The 23,493-nt window shown below is 30.1% G+C and overlaps 2 protein-coding genes across 2 annotated transcripts; one reads left to right on the forward strand and one right to left on the reverse strand.

Moving 5' to 3' along the window:
• The first annotated feature begins 6,603 nt into the window (after positions 1-6,603).
• On the forward strand, positions 6,604-8,293 carry LOC100784196 (chitinase 10-like). Its single transcript, NM_001289245.2, has 2 exons — positions 6,604-7,113; positions 7,692-8,293. Exons 1-2 carry the CDS (start codon positions 6,662-6,664, stop codon positions 8,056-8,058), a joined length of 819 nt encoding a protein of 272 aa, NP_001276174.1. The 5' UTR covers positions 6,604-6,661; the 3' UTR covers positions 8,059-8,293.
• Positions 8,294-13,678: 5,385 nt separating this feature from the next.
• On the reverse strand, positions 13,679-14,962 carry LOC100783140 (auxin-responsive protein IAA20). Its single transcript, XM_003554530.5, has 4 exons — positions 14,672-14,962; positions 14,339-14,550; positions 14,088-14,187; positions 13,679-13,984 (listed from the first exon to the last, which is right to left on the reverse strand). Exons 1-4 carry the CDS (start codon positions 14,830-14,832, stop codon positions 13,924-13,926), a joined length of 534 nt encoding a protein of 177 aa, XP_003554578.1. The 5' UTR covers positions 14,833-14,962; the 3' UTR covers positions 13,679-13,923.
• Between the last annotated feature and the right edge of the window lie 8,531 nt (positions 14,963-23,493).

Consider the following 23,493-nt stretch of genomic DNA (forward strand, 5'->3'; position numbering starts at 1 on the left):
TTAAAAAAAGTTACTTTTAATAGTAATTAATTTAATTATGATACAAATTATATGTTTAATATTAATAAATTTGATTACTATTTTAAAGGGTAACCTGTATCGTAATTAATTCTATCAATATAAATTATCCTTTCGAAAGCATGTATTGAAGTTTGTATGCTTATATAGGTTATCCTTCATATCTAAAAGGAACATACTTTATTTTTGGTGCTTTTGGATACTTGCATACATTTAAACGATGCTTCTTGAGATTAATGCTCTAAGTGATGTCTTCTAAATTATGACCTATGCATCTGCTGTTTTGTCAAACATTTATAAGGGATTGAGTTTACTAAACAACAAAATCAAAATTGCCATAAAAATTAATCACTTTTATTTTTCATGTGGCTGCAACTAAATCGTTAACCAACATGACTTTTACTTTCAAATGTGACAATTTCAGAATAATGAGTACACATGAACATCAAGTTGTGGCAATGTATTTAGGTTGAGTTGTTGGTTTGAGTGGTGACACTTGCAACGTAGGCAATAACTGATGCTAATAGTTGGCCTTGTAGGCGATGCTAGTTATCTTGGTTATAAGTCGTCAGCTTAAACATGTTAGAGATCCCTGAAATATATTTAAATTTCGTAATTGATCTTTGAAAAAAAATTGTTTCGTTGGATTCCTGAGACTTCAAAAGTTTTGTAGGAGATTCATATGTTAGTCTCCGTCCAAAATGTGATGACGTGTCTGTTAATTGGACACATCAACAATACACGCTGAAGCCACGTCAAAGGGTGGTACACGTCATCAAATGATGTCATCCTAACGCCCAGGTCTAGGCCCAACCCATTGATCCACCTAAGCCTAAGCCTATTTCCAACTTCGTTTCATTGCGACGTAGCAACACCAGTGTGAACTCGAAAGACCATACTAGCGACACCCCCACCAAAAAGAAGACAGAGTCGTCAAATCCAGTGATTGCTCCGTCGGGGCGGACGCTAAGTGTGCAGGACAGGATCAACCTCTTCGAGAATAGGCAGAAGGAGTATTCTGGAGGCAAGCCGTCGAAGCTCCAACACCTCTTCTCCAACGTGCTGCAGCGATGGAGCAGCACCAGTGACATAAGAATCAACGTTAGTAGCGGCGAGAGTAAGGACTCCGATAGCCCCTTACCCACGCCAGCATCCTCTATTTCTCAAACCAAGTTCATTGTCATTTTTGAACATAAGGATTGAATCGATAAATCGAAGAAATTTGTGAAAACCGATCAAGGGTCTTCTCAGGAAACAGGGAAAGTTTCAATTTTTTATGAGGACAAGAATAAGGGGTTTAAGGATTACATAGGTGTTGGTGTTTATGAGGCAACATTGAAGAAAGGTTCATCTGAGGTTGTTGTTGTTGGTCCTATGTTGTCTTTTGGGGATGATGATGTGAAGTTTTATGGTGGGGCGAAAAGTCATGTGGTTACACTATCACTTATTAGGGGACCCCGAAGTCATTCTCAATCTCTATCAACATAGTTTGAAGGTGGCAATGGACTCAAATTTAGGGATGATTCTGTTCGTGTTGCTCAATCTTCATCGAATGAGGTTGAGGACTCTTCTTCATTCCCTAACAAGGAAAAGGATTCCCAAATCCAAAAAATGAAGTACCAAAAACCATTACCTAGTAGAAATGAATAACAAATGAGCATGACACAAGGTAAAAGAGATGGTGCTAATGAAAGTAGCAAGATGAAACAAGTTTTAGAGACACGTACAATCCTCTGACGTGGCTCTGCACGTGTCTAACTAATGGATATGCCATCACGTTTTGTATAGAGAATGATAAGCGTCAAATTTATTAGATTTTCATATGCATTTTGTAACATTTATTTGACATTTTAGTTAACTTTGGGTCTTGTTTTGAATTAAATTAGTTTTAAATTTAGTTTTTACTTTTTCTTAGGTAGAATTTTATGCTTTAGTTATTTTTAATGAATTTTTGATAATTTTCAGCAAAACATGTCATTTTGGCCAGCGCTCCAAAGGCCCAAAATCAATGAAAAGTTTTAGAAGGAGAAATTGTAAAAGTTGGAAATAAAAGCTAAAAAAATCAAGGGCAAGATATTTTTCAAGGATAAATCAACTGAAGAAGAAGATAATTACTTGAATTAATTAGAGATATTTTTTTTGTAATTTCTTGTAATTATCTTAATTAAACCTAGCTACAATTCTATAAATATGAGACTAGGCATTAATTGTAACGGTGTAGAAATCAAGAGCAGTTCTTAGAATTATATTTTAGGCTTCCACCTACTAGACGCTTCCATTATTCCACCAGGCACTTTAGGTTTCATTGTATTATTTTTATGAGTAAAATTCCTTCCACCTAGGAGAGGAAATGAAAAACCTTATTTCATTTTAATTCTATCAATTCAATACTTCATCCTGAGTTCTTTATTTGTTTCTGTACTTAATGTTTTTATTTGAATGATCATCTTATAGATGAATTTAGGAATTGACTTGTGTTTTGACGAGCCTTGTTGAAAATCAAACATGAATCAAATACTTAATTGAGATTATCTCTAGGGATAGAATAATCTTGGTTAAACTTCACTAATTCTCAACCATTAATGTTGATTGCTTGTGTCGTTATGTCCAAGGGATTATATATCGGGCAAGTAGCTTAAAATCTACGACCATGCGGAAGCTGGGATATAATACATTAGTGAATTGGGGATGAAAAAGATAGAAGAGTAGAAAATTGTGAAGTTACAATGGATCAAGGGAATTCTAAGTTTAAACCTAGACATTCATTCAGCAAGATCGATGTCACCATCCAAGTCTAATATTTCTATCTTTACTTAATTATTTTGTTGTCATTTAATTTTTATTGCAATTTATTTTGTGACAATCACAAAACAAAAATACAAAAATCTAGTTCTTAGTTAAATAATTACATGAAATTCTTTTGTTATTCCTTTGGGAGACAACTTAGATGACAACTTAAAGGCCCACACTAATACGTTGTTTTTGTAGTGTACAATAGATCACCATTGTGTAATACCAATTGTGTCCAATTGAATTAGTCAATGTCAACAATAAATTAAATTCACACAATATAAACAATTAATTATATTCAAGAAACAAACCAATTTGAATAAAAACAAAGAATTAGTGAAAAGTGTTCACGTCGGAAAATACCAAGGAAAGAAGGCAAAGGACTCTAGCTCAAAGTCATTATCAATGTCTTCCTCTAGTTCTGTCTAATCATGAATTTGAAGTAAGGCATGCAACTCACCTCTATTTATACATAATATTATCTAACAATACCGTCCATGAGTTGCAATCTTATTATTCGCTTTTTGTCATGCCATTGGTGCGACCTTAGTTTTGTCACCTTCGTACATAGTACGAAATGTGTGATTGTGTGTGTCTGGCATGTAAGGTTGCGGTGTCTCTGTAAACTAGTTTGCAAGTGTACCAATTTGTCACAAGTAGTAAAGACTCGGAAGTTCGAGCTTCGATTTCCACATAGACTTTATTTTGTACTTGCATTGGATAATTTCTAATTTATAAGAGGAAAAGATAAGATGGGATAAAAGATGAGTAAAAAGAACAGTAACTAAATAATAGACATTAATAGAAAACAAAAAAAAATAATAGGGAATTTAATGAGATGAGAATGTTAGGACCTAACATGTCTTATTTGCCTAAGATGTATTATTTGATATTTTTCTCTACCAATTAGGTAAATTTTTTCTACCCACATCTATTAAAAATTCTTGTCCCTAATATCTCACGATGACAAACATATTTTACCTATTTATCTCCCAAATATCTTTGCAAAAATTCAATAGATAAAATGTATGAAGTTCTAATTCTAGATGATTGCTTTGATGCATGAACATAATGCAATCACTCTATGTTTAGCAATGATTTTATTAAGATATCCCTTCCATTTAGTTTTATTAGAAATTATCCTCTGTCGAGCAAGACTTTTCTTGTATTTCTATTAAGAATTACCCTCTCTCGAGTACCTAACCCCAAAGATGATGCAAAGATGAATGATACATGAAATTAAAATAACAAAGAAAACACATGTTTGCATTGATATATATGAATTGTACAATACATCTTTTAACTTTTTAGGTCTGTCAGACCCTAACTAAGGATTTAGCCTCTCATAAGCATAAAGGGTCTTACACTAGAAAAGGAGTATAAGAATTGATGAAGGAGAAGAGATGGAAAAAGGAAATAGAAAATGATTAGAGAGAAGAAAAAATTTCCTAAGAAAGAGTTCTCAGAACATTGGGTGTGTATTAGAGTGCTATAAGAAACTTGGTGTGTTTTTTCTTCTTGGTTTGACTTCCTTTGTATAGTACTGAAGTGGACTTAGACTTAATATAAAAAATCTTTCTTATTCATATTTTTTATATTTTCTACATCTTTTTGGATTTTATGCCTCTTTTCATATCTGAAAATTATAAATAAGGAAAATATTAATTCCTAACATTTAAGTCAAAATTAACTACTAAATAAATATTTTTTAAAATACTTTTATTATAAAAACAACACATATTTAAGCTGGTTCGATCTTGTTGCCACGTCTCTAGGGTATTACTCTGTATTGTACTTTTAATCGTTTCGTCTTCTCGAGCATAGAGTGAGTCGGACATCATTTCGACTACCTGGTATCCATGGAATGAGTCGACATGACCGGAGTGCCGGGTGGTGTTAAAAAAGAAAACATGCAATTTAAAATTTGAAGAAAACTGCACATCTACTGTGGTTCACTCCAACAGGTATATTTATTCCTGCTACGTGATAAGGAATTTTTTTTTTTGAAGAAAGCTAACAACACACTAAAAGTTTTGCATTGCTTTAACAGTGCCATTTAGCAGACACAACTCATAAATTAAAATGGAGTCATCAATAAGCGCACCTGCATGCGTGGAAGGAATCAAAGTTGATGCTCGAGTCAGGTCAACCATTCTTCATTTGGTGGGCAGGGCACTACTGAGTCATTGACCACCCCAAAATACGTTAGCCCCTCCCTTAATGCTTTCCCATGTTCGTCCCACTCGTCTTCCTCACTCGATCATTTTGGAATCTATTATGCATAAAACTATTGATACTCGTTTTTTTTGCTTTTCATGTATTATTAAAAAGTTTATAACAATTTATTTATATAAAAATGTATGTTTTTGTGTACCAAATAAAAAATATAATTCTGTTCTTATCGTATATAAAATCATTATACAAACCTGGATAGTATGGTTAAGTATCTGGCATATAATATAGCCCATTTGAAACCAAAGTTATACTTATATTGCGAAGATGTGATATTTTCTTTACTTTGACAACTTGAAATAATTTATTCTGCCTAAGTTTAAAGTTTATATTCAATGAATATTTTTTTTATCACGGGTTTAAAAAATCAAGTTAGTGCAAAAAACAGAGAACGAGCCAGAGCTATTTGTTTAAACAAAGTAACATATTCGCTCGTCTCTAGTTAGTCTTATTCACCTCTTTTTATAAAAACTAGAAAATTATTGACCATTTTATTCAATTTATGTCAGTCGTGGCCAAAAGCCTGCAGGCGGATAATCATATCCAAATTCATGTGTTTTGTGGCTTATGTCATTGTCAACACTCCATTTCCACCTTAACAAGTGCTCCGTTAACTACCCAGAATTGTTCAATAGTGTGTAGCTTTGTCCCCTACCCCCTTATACCTTTTCAAATCATGATGTTTTCACTGTTTTTTTAACCTTTTCTTTATGCTTACTATATCATCACTAATTAAAAAACATATTTTAAAATTATAACAATAATTATACAAGATAAACATTTGTATGTAAGAGAGGTATAATAAAAAGTTATGGAACAATCTATTTTCCTATTAATATGCCAAATTTGGATTTAGATCCCCACCAAGGAAAAGACCATATTTGATACGAACAGTGGATGAGTGTGGATCCTACTTGTTCTATCTTCATCTAATTGCAAACGGTCCCAAGAGTCAACCAACAAAAAAAGGAGGGATGATGGTCAGTTTTAGAAAATGAGTTAGAACGAGTCAATTGGCTGAATTCAATTTATCGTCATGTATATATCTTTTTTTAAATTCATGTTTAAATAGAGTAAGATAAATTACAACATTTCTTTTTTCAAATATTTAAGGAGATTTACACCACTAAAAGTGGAATACAAGGAATTCCATTAAAATGGCCTAAGCCGCCTGGTAGAGTGGAATACAAGGAAAAAAAATAGTTTACAAACTCAAGATAGGTTGCGTGTAGAAACAAATTGGTGTACGTAACTTTTATAAACACACAAATGACGATATTGATGCTTTAGGAAAGGGTCATATTTTATAAAATATAATTATATAATATATAATGAAAAAGAGGATGAAAAATAACAGTAGAAATATTGTATGAAAAAGCATTCAACCCGTACCAAATGAACTTACAACGCATGTCCCGATCAATTGATAAAAACCACTTATAATTAATATTCCATGTGATTCAGATCCGCCAAATTCGTCATTTTGCTATCCAATTTTTTTGTGTGATTATTCCCTCTTCACACACCAGCCTATAAAAAGCCTTCTCCCTTGCTCCTACACTTGAACAAATTAAGAGTAATTGTCACCAACATAGTAACATTTAACCACACCTGTGGCCAAATGACATCCTCCACCTTATTGCTTTGCTCTATTGCTCTTCTCTACTCTGCATCATTTGGAGCTGAAGCATGGACCTCGCCCTACATACCCGTCTCTTCGCTCATCAGCAAAAGTCTTTATGACAAATTTTTCCTTCACAAAGATGACACTGCATGCCCAGCCAAAGACTTCTACCCCTACGACGCCTTCATTCGTGCATCCAAATCCTTCCCTGCATTTGGTACCACCGGATGTTTAGCAACACGCAAGCGTGAGATTGCTGCGTTTCTCGCTCAGATTTCCCACGAAACCACTGGCGGCTGGGCCACCGCACCCGACGGCCCATTTGCATGGGGTCTCTGCTTCAAGGAAGAAATTAGTCCTCAGAGTAATTACTGTGATTCTACTAACACCCAATGGCCTTGTTTCCCAGGCAAAAGCTACAAGGGTAGAGGACCCATTCAACTTTCTTGGTATGTATGATCATTGCTTCTTTGGTTTATTCTTAATTCTTATTTATTATTATAACTTAAATAATTAAATTGATCCTTAAAAGTGTGAAATTTAAATTTAAATAATTTAATTTTGCATATAATTAATGACTAATTGATTCCTAAATTATATAACTTAATATATTTTTTTTCTAAAAAAATATAATTTAATATTAAATTGATTCTTAAGTATTACAATTTGATGACAAAATAATTTTATAAATTTAACTACATGATTAATTTATCATATTTTTTACACATTTAAAAATTAAATTTATATTTTTTTTTATTTTCTAAGAATCAATTTATCATCACATTACATTTTTCAAGGCTAATTTACCTATTTATTCTTGTTCTGATTTAACAATTAATCTTGAATTTGAGTCTTAAATATGAATATATATTAATTACTTTATCACTTGCAATAAAAAAAAACTCACCCCCTCACATCATATATTATATAAAGAAAAACATGCACATGCAATTATAATTGTGAATGTTACTTAATGTATAAGAGAAGCAGTTGAGTTGTTTAATAACTAGGGTAAGATTTTGTGCAGGAACTACAACTATGGTCCAGCAGGGAAGGCTTTGGGATTTGATGGGCTGAGGAACCCAGAGATTGTGGCGAACAATTCTGTGATAGCCTTCAAAACTGCTATGTGGTTTTGGATGACAGAGCAAAAGCCAAAACCTTCATGCCACAATGTGATGGTTGGGATATATGTGCCGACAGAAGATGACATAGCAGCAAACCGAACAGCGGGTTATGGTTTGGTGACTAACATAATCAATGGTGGACTGGAATGTGGGATTCCTGGTGATGCAAGAGTGAATGATCGGATTGGGTTTTTCGAAAGGTATACGAAGTTGTTCAACGTGGACACTGGACCTAACTTGGATTGTGCATATCAGAAACCCTTCTAACTCTTTCGTTATGTTTTTGTTTTGTGTTTTTCTTTTCCTTTAATTTAATTTTTTTTTCTCTGCCAAGACTTTAATAATGTATTGAAAGAAAGCAAATACTACCTGCTTCATGGAATTTTCCTAATGTACTCAAAACAGAAGTTGACAAACAAAGTTTTATATTATTCTTGATCGTGTAGTGCCACCATTGCCGGAGGATATTCTATACACGTTCTCAGATGGAAATGTTTATTGTAAAATAAATTTATACTAGTACATTTTGAAGGAGAGAGAGAATAAAAAATATGTGATGACTACTGATGACGGAAAAAAAAAAAGATAATGTAGCAAAGGTGTTTGAAATAATATGTAACTACGACCAAGTAGCAAATAAAAAATATATACAAAGAAAAAGGAAAAAAAATGAAAGTGATGGTGCCATTCATCATTATTTATTTCTCCAACTTATGATTCTTTCAAATGTTTAAAAAATAACAAAATATAAAGAATTAAAAAAATGGGGAAAAATGCAAAAAAAATTATAGATATATACAAAAATATGTTCAAAGTAGAGAAGTACTATGAAATAAGTTTAAAAAATAACAGTTAAAGTGTTTCAAAAAAATTCTATAAAATATTTTTTAAATATTTATAAATAAGTATAATGGAAACAATTTTGAAAATGTTTGAAAGACTAATTGAAGAAGAATGATAATAAGTACAGTGTATTGTATGTAAAATATTACAAAGTAGAATGTTATAAGCAAAAAGACTATTTCCAAAAAAAAATCAAAATATTGATAGGTGATAATAAGAAATCTTACATGTTTCAAAAATAATAAATATAAATAATGTAAAAGTATTTAGAAAATAATATACAGAAAATTATTCATATTAGGTATAAAAAATATGTTCAAATAAAAGGCTAAAATGAGAAGAAGAAAAAATATTACAAAATAAATAGTACTTTCTATCAAAATATAATTAATTTTTTTATTTCAAAAAATAGGTAAAAACAAAGGTCATATCAGGCATAAAAATTATTTTCAAAATAAAAGGTCATTCAGATGAAAACAATTACAAAATAAATAGAAAAAGTAAATATAAAAGTGTTCAAACATTTTTTTCATAATAATTAAAATTTTGATTTTTTTAATTAAATAAAAAATATACACAATTTGGTAAAAGTTAAAAAGATAATTGAATAAAAAAATAATAAGCGTATTGTATAATATTAGAAAATAGATGGTTAAATGTAAAAAAAAGTCCAAAAAATATACAAAACATTAAATTGTGATAACAAGAATTTAAAAAGGCTTCAAAAAATATAAAATATGTAAAATCATTTGTAAAAATTGTTATACTACGAACAACAAATTTTTACAATAAAATCATTCAAAGTAGAAAAAATAGTATCAGATAAGTTTTAAAGAAATAAGGTTGAGACATGAGACAATTAACAAAGGCGTATGCGTAATAAGGTTGTGACGATAAATATAGTAGGCATTCGTAAGCGTTATAAGGTTGTGATGATACGATCAGATTTCTCATTCTCTGCAAAAGCATAGGAAGAATCCTATATCAAATTTACAATGAACTAAACAAAAGAAAAATCAAATTAAAAATTCAATATCTTAGAAGAAGATAAACATATAACAAAAGTTTTCTTCAGTCATCGAAAGATAATGCAGAATAGTGGGCTTAGTAAACAAGAAATTAAGAATGTGATATATGTGCATACTTTTGAGGCTCCAATAATAATTGGAGGCTTGCTCCTTAGTTTTTGCTATCTTTGCCTTCACATGCTCAAGATGATACTCAGCATAATACACAAATTCAAATGCATTCATAATCATGAAAACATCAAACACAAAAATTGATAGAAGATAAACCTGAACCCAAGATTGGACCATGAATAAATTAAATAAGGTCAAACAACCTTTTTTCTTCTTTTTTAATTTCTTGTATTCATTCTTGTTGCCAGTGTTAGATGAGAGAACTAGAAAATGAAATCATTGAAATTAGTGAATGATTACACAGTGATGACTATATATACATCAACTTAAAACTAACTGACTTTTAACAAACTAACTGAAATAATTACTTTTACAACTATTTAACTAACTCTAATAGTCAGTATTCTTGCATGCCATGTGGATACCCATCAAGTTTCTCATTCTCTGCAAAAAAAAAGATTAGAAGAATCATATATCAAACTTATAGATGAATTAACAAAAAACAGTCTAAGTTAAAAGTACAAGTGTCATTCAATAATAAGTTATCTAGGAGAAGATAAACATAACAAAAGCTTGCATCAATCATCTTAAGAAAATACAAAATACTAAACTTAGAGTAAACAAGAAATAATGTGCTATAAACAGTAATTATTTGCAACAATGGTTCAATATGCAAGTCAAACTAGAATGGAATCTACTTATTTTAAAGTTTGACAGGGTCAAAATTACAAATTATTAGGCCACTTTGAAATGATAGGAGAGTCAACATTGTTTTACCTGGTAATTGTAGGACTATTAAGAGGTTCTAATCCAAAATGAGAAAAATCATGTGGCATTGATGTTGGCTCATTCATCCTTGACCGTATTATCACCAACTACCTGAGTGACACTAAAAACACTGTCATCACCGAAAAAGAAAGGAAAGAATCGAAACTGTTTTTCTAAAGAGAATGATTAAGGCACATACCTCTGCACTGATATTCTAGCTTTTGGGATCATAAGTAAACATCTTTGATATTTGAAATAAAAACGCAAAGGTAGGGCAAGAACACGTTGATATCACTTGAACCCTACCAAATGAAAAAATAAAACTCATGAAATTACCCCAAGGAGGACACCTTATTACATAGAAACAAATTAATCAAATCAATAGAAGAATTTACACACTTTGAAATTATAAAAGTAAAACGGCCACATAAAAAAAAAATCAGAACATCTGAACATGAATAACATGGAAGCAGAAATTAGTGGTCAATAATGTCAACGGTTAATACAATCAAATATATTAAAAAGAGAGAGATGCAAAAGGGCATCCATTCCCCTGTGTAACCAACAAAAGGTCAATTGCAGATTAGTTTTCCCAAAAATAAAAGAGATAGAAAAAGAAACTAATATCTTAGCACACCTTAAGATACAGTAACACGAGAGAGACAATAGTGAAGCCTGGACCTTGATTGTTTGCAATGGGAGTGTAGAAAGAGACCAATGATTTTTTACTAGGGAGCTTTTGGTGGGAAAAAAAATTGTTTCCTGAAAATGAGAAACTTAATTTTTCCATCTTTGATATTAATTTTAAAAAACAACATGAAAAAAATGTTTTTGAGAATATTTTTTTAATCAGTTTTTCAACAAAATTTCGTGAAAGAGATGAAAAAATATTATTTTGTTAGGTAATTTTTCTTTTACTACATTAAAAATATCATCTTACTCTTTATTAAATATTTACTATAATAAAAATATTACATAAATGTAATATTTTATTCCTAAAAAATTTATCTTAAAATTTTAATGATTAATCAAATAAATTTTATTCACTACCAAAAATACAATTTCCGGAACTCATAACTTCTAGAAATCATAATTCTAAAATATAAAAATATTTCTCCTTTGCCAAACGGCTCATAAACAAAACCTGCTTCTTTTTCGACACTGCACACACAAACACAGTGATTTATGCCTTTTAATTACCACAGTGCGTGTTTTTGTTTTTAAAACAACACTTTAACGGTCTAAAAAACCACCGCCAAATATTTTATTTTATTTATATATTAATTATAGTTTAAATTGCAAATGAAAATAATATTTCTTTTATCTCATTAAACCGTGAAATAAAGTGATTTAGATAAAGCTATAAGAACCAAAAAGTTTTAAAAAAATATTAGAGACTAAAATCAAAATTTAAAAATTTATCAGAAAAAAATATTTAAGCCTTATAAAAATATAAAATTTAATATATATTTAATTCCCCTTTATGTTTACATTTTCTCTTATCATAGTAATATATAAAATATATTATATTATGATTGATATTGATGAAAAATAGAAAATGTAATTAATAATTTCTTCAATGCAAAAAGGGATAATATTCTAAAAATAAAATAAACTCATTAATACACATGAATAATGTATCAAGCAATATAGAACTGAAAATAATTTAATTTTAATAAATATATTCATCTAAATTTTAAATTACAACAACATATATTTTTTTAGAAATGAGATAAAAATAATAATAAGATAAATAAAAGTGTTGAATTACTTTTTATGCAGTACCTTCCAATCAATAAAACAACAAAATAAATTGGAAAAATACTTATCTAACGCCAATCTATTCATTTTAGTCGTTTATTTTTTAATATATTTTTAAGCTTTGTTTAACATGACATTCTAGAGTAAAGGAAATTAAAATTCTTTCTTTTTCTAATTTGATATTAACATAAAAATGAAAAATAAGATATTAAAGATAAAGTTCTATTATTTTTAAAAATAAAAGATAATTATGATTTATAATTATTAAAAATAAAAAATTTCAAAACTCAAACATATTTGTTTTCCCTATCTAAAAAAAACATTTTTTTGTACGGTAGCACTTTTTTTCATTTTTAGATTTTTTTTTCATTATTTATCTTATTGATTGGAAGGTAATAAAAATAATTCAACATTTGTATTTAGTTTCTCATGATATAATATGATGAATGTTTTTTATTTTATATTTTTCTTTCTTTTGCAATAATATTTCTCTTCAAAAATTAAGAAAATATTGTATTGTAATAAATTCATATTTGATGCAACCCAGCAAAAAAAAAAAATCATATTTGACGAATTTGTGTGCATGTTTATTGGAGAAAATTGCAAATAAAAAGACATGAAAAGATTGAAACCTTCTAATAGTAGATAGGGATTATAGTATAAACTTTGTTTTTCTCATTTTATTTTCTAAATACTTCTCTCTCTTCTAATCTCTATTTTAATTATTTATCAATATAATTTTTCTTTTTCTAATAAAGAATATTTTTAATTTAAAAATAATTAATAAAAAAACATTATAAATTAGATTATATAAAAAAATATCATATTCAACTTGAGTCTTATAAATAAGAATGGATGAGATATTATGTTTATGTGAAGTTCAATGTCTTTTGTAGGAAATAATACCAAAATGGTTACAATTGGCCTGATCATTAAAAACACTAGAAATGGTATCCCATATACAAGGAAAGAAAACCCAAGGTTGGTATATGGAAGCCTAGCGTCCCACGTAGGATTGAACCTCAACGCAAGAATTAACAATAGAAGTAATGCAACCGATGTAGGAGTACCATAATCCATTACCAGAAAAAATTTCTACATTTTGTTAAATCGACAGTACAACAATTTATAATAATATTAAGTGCTTAATGCGGTTGTAATCTCAGATCTAACTCTGCCCCGGGGGCGTGTAACATTACTCTTTCTAGGCAAAAAAAAAAAAAAACAGAAATTAAGACTCTGGCATGGCATAATGCATATTTTCATTTGCTCTCAACATAATAATAATTTTTCTTTCCATTCCTCGTTCCTCACTCTGCGTCAGTCTTAAAATTGAGGAAAATAAGTTGGAAAAGAGAAATTCTAACAGTTAGAAGTTGAGTTCTAGAAAGAAAATAAATCCGGTAGCCCAGAATGGGTAAGAATTAATATACAACACTATTCTTTTTCCATTATCTTGAAAGAAAGAGCAGAGTGAGCTATGCATATACATCACCTATCTGTGCATATACTTCACTAAGATTTTTCTAAATTTTCTGATCAGCGACCTCATTAGAGTCTCACTCTAGAGGACAAAATCTAAAATCACCGGTGAAGGAAGAGGCAGTGTCATGTTCTTCACTTAACACCCGAATGTGTCTACCCTTGTGATCTTCAACCTCTTCACCGTCGATAAGAACATCCTACACCATCAAAACAAATACCACATCAATTCACAAAATGGAACATATAATGCTTTTGTTTCTCAGATAAGAAAAAAAAACAAAAAAGAGTCAATTAACTTACTCCCAAGGGACATCTCCAACCATGACCAAATCCCCTTCTTCATCTTCATAAGTTAGCACATGGCATCTCTCTGGTTGCACTCCATTCATTTCTGTTCCCCCTGTTAACACACCACAACATTCCATTGTTATTTTGCTGATTCAACACTCTCTGTCTTATAAATTACAAAATCTTGCGAGTTAGGAAGCTCATGTTAAAAAATGTGTTGTTAATATTCAACAAAATGAGAGGATATAAAACAATAGACTTACAAAGAATGGTAGTGTCAAACATGTGTTCAAGAGTCCTGACTAACTCATAGTAGCCTCCATGAGCTAGTATATTGAGCTTCCTTCCGATTGGAATCCCTTCCATGTACACCTTCACAAAGAAGCTGCTATGATCGTTGCTGCAATCATTCACTTCAGCAGGAACTTGTGAATAAATGTTCACAAAAGGGTGGTGTGATTGTTGCCATTGCCCCCTAAATCATCAAATCAACACACATGGCATATATAAGCCTTTCAATCAATTAATTAAGGTTATTGATTGTGGGCTTAAAATTTTGATTGAACATGCACAAGTAAGTACTAATATATACAAACCTTGAAATAGAAGAGGCAAAATGTTGAGTGGCGGAAATGCCGAGTCCAAGCCTAAGATCAGTGGGAAGTTCTTGAGTGAGAGAAGATGCGGTTGAAAGGAGGAGGTGACGGTTGGTGGTGCTGCTAATAGAGGAGGAAGAAGAACTAGCGGGTTTGCCCATTGTTGTGAGAATGAAGGGAAAAGGAAGTAGAAAGATGATGATGGCACACCAAGCCGCCACCTTAAATAAACGAAGAAAGGGATGATGGTCCTATTCGTAGAATCAACCACTTCCTCTGCTGCAGCGCCACTTCCCTCAAATGTTGTCATGCCAGCCGACAACTACACGTCCCAAAATTTCATTTGTTAATTTTTATTAATTCAGAGATTTGAATTTATAACTTCTATTTATTTTTTTAATTATCAAGTTAATTTTATATAGATTACATCATCTCATGCATATATTTCTTTCATATAATCGTTATTGCCATTAAATATATAAATCAATTGGAATGAATTTTTTATAGTTCAACTAAAAATTATTTCATATGAAGAATGTATCTAATAAAAAAATACAACAATATCCATTAGATTAGGTGATCTCACGAAAATAATTTTTAAGATGATTGTATAAGTTAAAATAGAACTATTATAAACTAAGAAACCTTCATGTATATATTATGTAAGTTTTAGAAAAATTATTTTTAATAACTACTTTTTATAATTAATAATTAGTAATTTTAATTAATATTGGAAACAAGTGAAGAATATACTAATAGTTTAGAAAACGAGTATGGAAGGAGTTAGAGGGAATGAACATAGACTGCAGACAATTGATGGGCAAAAATGGGTGGACAAGAGAACATCGATATCTGAAACCTTGTACATACATGCAATATCCATTAATGAATGTTCAATGGATATAATCATCGTGTTGCGCATGAGGGACCTTGATTGGAGAGACAAAAATATATAAAGGCATTGGAACTGGTGATGCTCCATAAACTGCTGTATGCTCAGAAAACATATTGATGTACTTCCTTGAAACGCTCTCTGAACAGCAGAAAACCCATCAACGACATCACAACATACTTATGAAGATAAGTTGTGCGCATTTATTACCCGCTACACTAAACCCAACTTACTGTCATCTCTTTTTCTTTTCAAGAGTTAAACTTAGACAAACTGCAAAGCTAGCTATCATTTACTTTTATGGAAAAATATTTATTTTACTAAAGTATAAAGTCATTTGTATTTAATTTTTTAAATGATTAAAATATTAATACTCGTCCTTCTTTTATTTTCAAAGTTAGAGCATGAATATGTTTTTCGATAAAAGTACTACTATTCATAACAATATTATGATAACAAAAAAGATTCACAATTATGGTAACATTAATATTTTTTTAGTATAGGTTTCGTTTCTATTGACATGGGTTTTGGCACACTCTGTTTATAATTTCTGTCTTTTTGTGTAATTTTGTCTTTTAATAAATTTGGATTTGGTTTAACATAAGATTTTTAGGAAGTATCGATCCAGTTGGGATGTTGGTCTTATTTTAATGTTTTTCCTAATCTTTTTCTATAGAAAAAAAAAATACATTTTTGTAATAAATACTACTACTACTACTGTTATATTAAAAGTATGTGTTAAATGAATGTAGAATCGTAAATATCGAATAATACCACTTTCTTAAAAGTTAACTAATGCATCGAATTATTCACTTGGTATATTTTTTCTCTTTAAAGCAAAACCCTCATAAATACTCCTTCGTTTTCCAAATTAGTGTCCTTTGAAAAAAGGCTACATAACATGTATGTATGCTTGGCTTTCTTGTCTCGCACTTTGATTTATTTTTAAACTTATTGAATCCATCATTTAGATAGATTAATAAAATTTTAAGTATAAACCTTATTTTTGCGATTAAAGAAAATTATATTATTGGTAAGATCCTCAAACGGTAGTAATTACCATAAATTGGAGGAAGTAGTAATAAACAGGGGAGACATTGTTGAAAAAAGATGTTATCAATGGGAGGGAGCAACCGATAACAAAAAAGAATCACAATTGTCGAACAACGTGACAAGTGTGAATCTACTAATGACTTTTTAAAATGCTCAAATGATACCCGTTCCTGTCTCGGGGACAGAAAATCAACCTTATTTTTTTGTTTAACAGACACACAAAACAACCAAACCACACTTCTTCTTACCACATAGTATCATATTCTCCGTTTCTTCTCCATTCAACACCTCGCCCCCACGTGTAGGACTTCACGCGTCCAACGCAATCTTCGTCTCCCTCGTCACATGTTGGTTCACAAGCATAAAGAGGGAACAAGAATTAAGAACCGAAAAAAAGAAAGAAAGAGGGAACAAGAACTTGTATGCTTGGATCTAAAGAAACCGCAAATGCTAGCCAAAGAAAAAGGCTCGAAACTTTCCACTTATTTCTTTGTTTTAATCGACAAAAAACTAATGTAATTAACCTAGGTACCAGGGGTACCACCAACCCATATACAAAGATAAAGCATATAGTCTTTTTTTAGTGTTGCACGAACATAGATTACACCTGATTAACGCCAAACCACGCGCGCAGAGCATAAATAAAGCTCAACCAAAATTGCCACACAAGAAAACCAAACCACTTATTTCTTTTGTTATTTTCTACGCAATCGAATACTACCTAAATATTCAAAAAGAATAAAAGATAAATAAAAACAATATTAATCAGTATCTTTCAAACATTTGTTGAAAAATAAAAATTAGAAACAATATTTCTATATTATAATAGTTGAAAAGTTACTATTATATTTCTTTTTTATGATTTAATCCGTGTCTCTAAGATTAACATAATACTAAAAAGAAAGAAGAAAAGGTAAAATGTTCCCCGCCACCCCAACCATAATAACTCCATAAGGTTGCTTTCATTAGCCATCAATTTGTCATTTGGTCTCCAACACAGTATTTGCGTTGAACCTTAGAAAAGCAGCGTGTAACCTACATTCCCCTAGCTTTTGTTCAATAGCAGGAGTAAATGTGTCTCACCATGTTAAGACCAAATCGTCCAATTTCTTTATATGTACCACCTGATTTTTTCAATACTTGGCGTCTCCGTCGTCTTTGTTAACCCCCTTTAGGCTTTAGCAATTGAGTTCATTCCAGTTCATAGTCTCTCCGTACAAAGTCGAATAGTGGAACAATAACGGGGCAACACCTCTTTAAATTTCTAATGTTGGTTGCTTCCCCATAAAGTACTCATTTCATTGATTCCTATTTTTAAATCTATCCTAGTCACCTAACTAATTGTAATGGTATACAAATTAAAATTGAATGACAACATACGGGATTTTGACCAAAATGGGATAATTTTATTTGGAATTTATCAAATAGGAATATATTTCAAATTAACTTCTAATAGAGGTAAGTTGTAGGGATTTTTACGAGTATGAAGTCTTAAAAAAATTCATGATTTCGACCTTTTTTTAAAATAGTGAAGTCGTAAAAACTCCAACGACTTCAAATGTTTTAATTTTTTAAAAATTATTTATATAAAGTCATAAAAATTTTAACAACTTTAAAGTTGTGCTAAAAAAATTAATTATCTATATAAAGTCGTAAAAATTTTAACGATTATTATTTGTTTTGTAAATTAGAAAAAAATTATGTAAACAAAAGACTTAAATTTAAATAAAAAAAGTACTACACATAAATTTGTTAAAGAAAAATATTAATAGTGAGATGATGTCTCATAACAAGTTCTTATGAATATGCATTATAGTCTTTCATCTTGTTGTACTTGATTTTTTTTGTGGTTGTTGTCCTTCTGTTTCACGACCTTTTGTTCTAAGATGATCATGTATAATTGTTTGTTGTTATTGAGGAACATCATCACCATGACCATCATCATTATTATTGTTATTATCATCATCTTTCTCCTCATTCTCATGACCTATGTCATGCATTTAAGTAGGTAATGATGGACAATAACAAGAGTTTAATGGTGGTAGATTGTATGCAAAATGGCAAAGCGTTGAAAGTGGTAACAAACATTTGTGAATGTCTTTCAAAAACATTTGAGGTAGAAGAAACTTGTAATGAGTATTAAGGCATATATCCAAAGAAGTCCATTGATTGATAAATAGAGTGTGCATGTGATTGATGATGTTGAGGCATATATCCAGAAACACGTACAGGAGGTACACTAGGTCCAGCATGTGATTAATGGTGGTGATGAAAAGGATAATACTGAAAATTAAGAATTAACAAGTTAGAAAAAAAATGAATAACAATAACAATAATTTATGAAATGGTGTCCCTTCACGCGATATATATCATCTAATTCAGTGTATATATCATAGCATGTATTCTGAATTTTCACACAAAATACCATGGTGAACTTCACCTTGGAAGCGAAGAAAAATGGCCTCAATATTTGGGTCCATATCTTATGCTTGATCCTTCAAAGCAACAAGATGTAGCACCTCGATCGAATCACACCAGAATGAAAAGGATCCAGGGGTTGTATAGATATGAGAATGTACAGTTGAGGATGACTTAAAGAAATTAATTGATACTACCTATACCAATAAGATATATCTACTTTTCGGTAACCCGTTACTTAAGAACTTCATAGCTAAGCGTGCTTAACTTTAAGTAGTTATGGGATGAGTGACCTTCTCAAAAATTCTCCGAAAATCATGTAAGTGAGGACAAAGCACGATGAAAAGTCTCGTGTTGATTTGTGGGGTCAATCAATGATCTTGGAGTAGGTAGAGCTGATTTTTTAGGTCTTGGAAAGAGCTACTTACGGAGGGTTCTGACCAATAAGGATGTTGAGTAAAGTGTCACCGCGTGAAGTATCATAATATGAGAGCCGAGTTGAAAATCAGGGATGTTACACTAGACATATTAGGAAGGTCAATCACTAGTCGTATACATAATGAGAATGACAAACCAATTCTAAATAAGCCTAAGAAATGTTCATTGTGTAGAACTAAAGGACATAATCATAATAATTATCCATATAATCAAGTTGACAACTAATATTATTTCTATTTTTCGATTTTATGTGTATTTAATTTGTATTGTTCATTTTATATTAATGTATTATGTTGTTTTTTTTATTTTAATAACTATTTTTATTACTAAATTATTTTCTATTGTTAATATTAAAATAATTTTATCAAATAAAATTAATTAATAATACTGTACAAACTTATCAATTTACTTAATGATAAATGTAAAAACTAATTAAAAATATTAAAAAACATTAATATTAAGTGAATATTATTTGTTAATATCAGTAACAAAAATATAAATAAAAATTGAAACAAAAACTATTTAAAAAATAGAGAAGCCATAGAAATTAAAACGACTTTAAAGCCGTCAAATTTATCATTATATATAAAAAAATTAAAATTAAAAACTAAAGTCATTATATTTTTTATGACTTCACTATTAAAAAAAAAGATCAAAGTCGTCAATTTTTTTACAACTTTATACCCAAAAGTCATAGAAATCCTTACGACTTACTCTTATTTGAGAATTAATTCCAAAAATATCACCATTGGGTAAATTTCAAATGGAATTATCCCCTTTTGGTTAAAATCCCGACACCATACTCTCTCTCTTTTTGTCTTGTGTTAAAGATCATAGATGTTCCCAATTCACTAAACCAGAGACTAATTTCGCTTGTGGTGTGTGATTGTTGTTGACCCATAGAAATTTTACACACAAAGATTATCAAACATGGACTACTGTACTAAATAAATCGTTCTCCCACGCGTGGATACAACAAGGTCTTACACCATTGTGCCAGCCTTTGGGTTAATGACAACATACTCTTGTTACATAAGAGATTGGTGTCTTATAATCATTCTTATCCTGGATTAAATTGTTTACAAAAGACTTAAAATGATAAAAATAACCTATATAAATGTTTAGAAATATAAAATAAAATTTTTATATCAATAAAATAGAAATGAAAATAAAAGGATATCAATCCATAAGTATGCTGTAGAATGTTTGAATAAATTGGTATTTAATTTGATTCATTTAAATAGTCATAATACTATTTCAGAATAACTGTTATGAAATATGATTTTTATATTTCAGAATAGGTATATCAAAACAAGTTTCTAAATTACTTAATTATTCCTATTTCGGAATAGCTATTTCGGAATAGTTATTTTGGAATATGAAAATCGGAATACAATACTCTTTCGCAAATGGTCATTAGGTAATAGGGGTGCTTGATGAGGGGTAGTTTTGTCTTTTGGAGTCTCTTTTGGTGGTGCAAGAAGCAAAAAGAAGGCGCAGGAAGTAATGAGCATGATCAACCCACACACGACGTCATATCGGTCATATGGCCCATGTTCAAAGTCCATTAATGAAACATAAACTTCATAGATAATTGATATAATCTTCACTTGAGAAGGTCGTGACAATACTTTTTGTTCTGCCAGAAAGGACTCTTTTTCGAGTTTCATAGATTTACTTTCCACTTTACAATCTACTAATATTTGAAGACTTCCAAGATAGTTTTACATGGTTGCCTAAACTGCTAACAGGAACACAATATACTAGCAAGATCAATCCTAAAAATAGTGGTAAAGCAAATAGAGCAATAGTATTATAAGATAACTAAGAGTAACCTGTAGCAGTGCCGTGGATGGTTTTAGACTTTTAGGCCGTCAAGGAACTTGGTTAAGACCCCAAATTTTGGAGGCCTATTTTTTTTATAAAAAAAAATTGTTGACTTTAATAATTAAATAATAAGTCTTGTTATAATAATTTTAGGAGAAGCATTATACTGTATCAATAGATTATTTCCTTTTAATTATAAATGTTACACTACGTTAAAGGATTATATTCTTTTCCATGTGCATGCATTATTGTATATAAAACATTATTGACAATTCTTGTAATTTTGTTATCACTAATTTTTTTTAAAAAAAAACACATATATTTAAATCTCATTTAAGCTCAACTGCATTGCATCATAAATTAATTAAATTAGTTATATTATTCGTTGACAGAGAAATATTAAAATTTCTGATATATAAAAATTTATCAATAATTTTACAATTAAAAAAGTTTAAAAAAATGAAATAGAGATTCAGAACTTATATTAGAATAGGCTCCAGCGGTGACAGCATGAAATCTCCACCGTTAAAAATAAAATATATAAATTAAACAATTTAAGTAAAAAAAAAACTTTGGATTGTAAGTGTAGGATCTTGTAATTGCTTTTCAACTGCAGGCAGTTCAGGTCCGGCCTGCGTTGTAGAAAGTTGGTAAGGTCCTTTGGTGACACTTGATTCTGATAATCAATTTAAGAGTGAAAAAATCAACAAACTTCACAGCAAAGGCTATTGCGTAATGTTTGGAAATCACCACCATTAATTCTACCTCAATTTTGCTCCAGCCTCCAAACTTTATCAAATGCTGCTTTCATACTTAATCTAGAAGCCTCAGTATAGGCCCCTTTATACGACAAAAAAAAAAAAAGAGTTTAACAACGATAGTGATGCAGTGTAAAAGACTAAAAGTTGATAAAAATAAATAAATAATATGTAATTTTACAAAGGAATGCACTTTTTGATATAAAAACAACCTCTTGAGTAAAATGCACTACTCTGTCCCATGCATTGCGTGATTTTGGCCAAATTTTCTCCTTTTTACCCTAATTTTAAAGGATTTTTCCTTGTATGTATATGTATGCAAGACTTACGTAGTGTTTGGTTGTGAAGAATGAAAACATAAATAATGATTTTTTTAAAAGAAGTTAAATAAAATTGAAAGTAAGATTGTTTAGTTGAGGTGAAAAACAGTGAAAAAGATATAAAATAATTAAATTTAAGTCGATTTGTAGATAAAAAATAAAAAATAACTTGATTAACACAATTCCTATTATACACTCCTTGTGAAATACATGTTTTTCCCCTTTATTTTCACAACAAAGCCTTTTTTTATGACATAGGCCTATAATCGATTATGACTAATGGATAATTTATTATATGCCACTTTCAAAGCAATTTTATTTTTTTTGCATTGGACATATAATCGATTATACCTTAGACATCGATAGACATAATCAATTATATACTACTTCAGGAACCAAATTTTGTTAAAAGCGGCACTGAAACTAGGAGGGAGCAAACAACAAAGAAAAATAAGAAGAAAGCTATTCACAAAGAGAGTAAGAGACATAGGTATATACATTTCATGAAGAGATAAAGAAGGTTATTTTTGTCAACTCAATGCATCACGGTTTCTCTTTCTTTTTATACCGTGTATTTCATTTTTTTTTTCATCTCAATTTTGGACCCAAAGTCTGTCACGTGGGGATCACTTTTTTTTTTTTTTTTAATCTTTCACCCATATTTCACCCCTAACAAACGCAATTAATTTTTAACTTTCATCTATTTCCACTTTTTGATTCCTATCTCTTTCACACGCATCAAACTGAGTTTATTATAACAACAAATTAATTGAATTAAAATTTGAGAGTTTACTTAATTTCTTATTATTAACCTCTTAAAATGCAGTATATGATGCAGCCAAGTCTTTCATGGGACAGTATAGCTGACTTGAACAACCTTAGTATGAAGTGTATGCTCAATTGTCAATTTATCCATATATTTCTTTAGATTAATTGGAAAAGAAATCTAAAAAAAAGGGAAGAAGAAAAGAATGAGTACATTCATGAGTTGATGTGGAATGTCAATAGTTCTTAATCGTCACAAACTTGGTGTACTATGAAATGCGATGGATCGCATGTACCTTCAACTTGACCAGGAATAACTATTTTAACCGGGTATGAATACTATCCAAATTT

The sequence above is a fragment of the Glycine max genome, chromosome 19, assembly GCF_000004515.6.
Source record: "Glycine max cultivar Williams 82 chromosome 19, Glycine_max_v4.0, whole genome shotgun sequence".
In the NCBI taxonomy this organism is placed as follows: domain Eukaryota; kingdom Viridiplantae; phylum Streptophyta; class Magnoliopsida; order Fabales; family Fabaceae; genus Glycine; species Glycine max.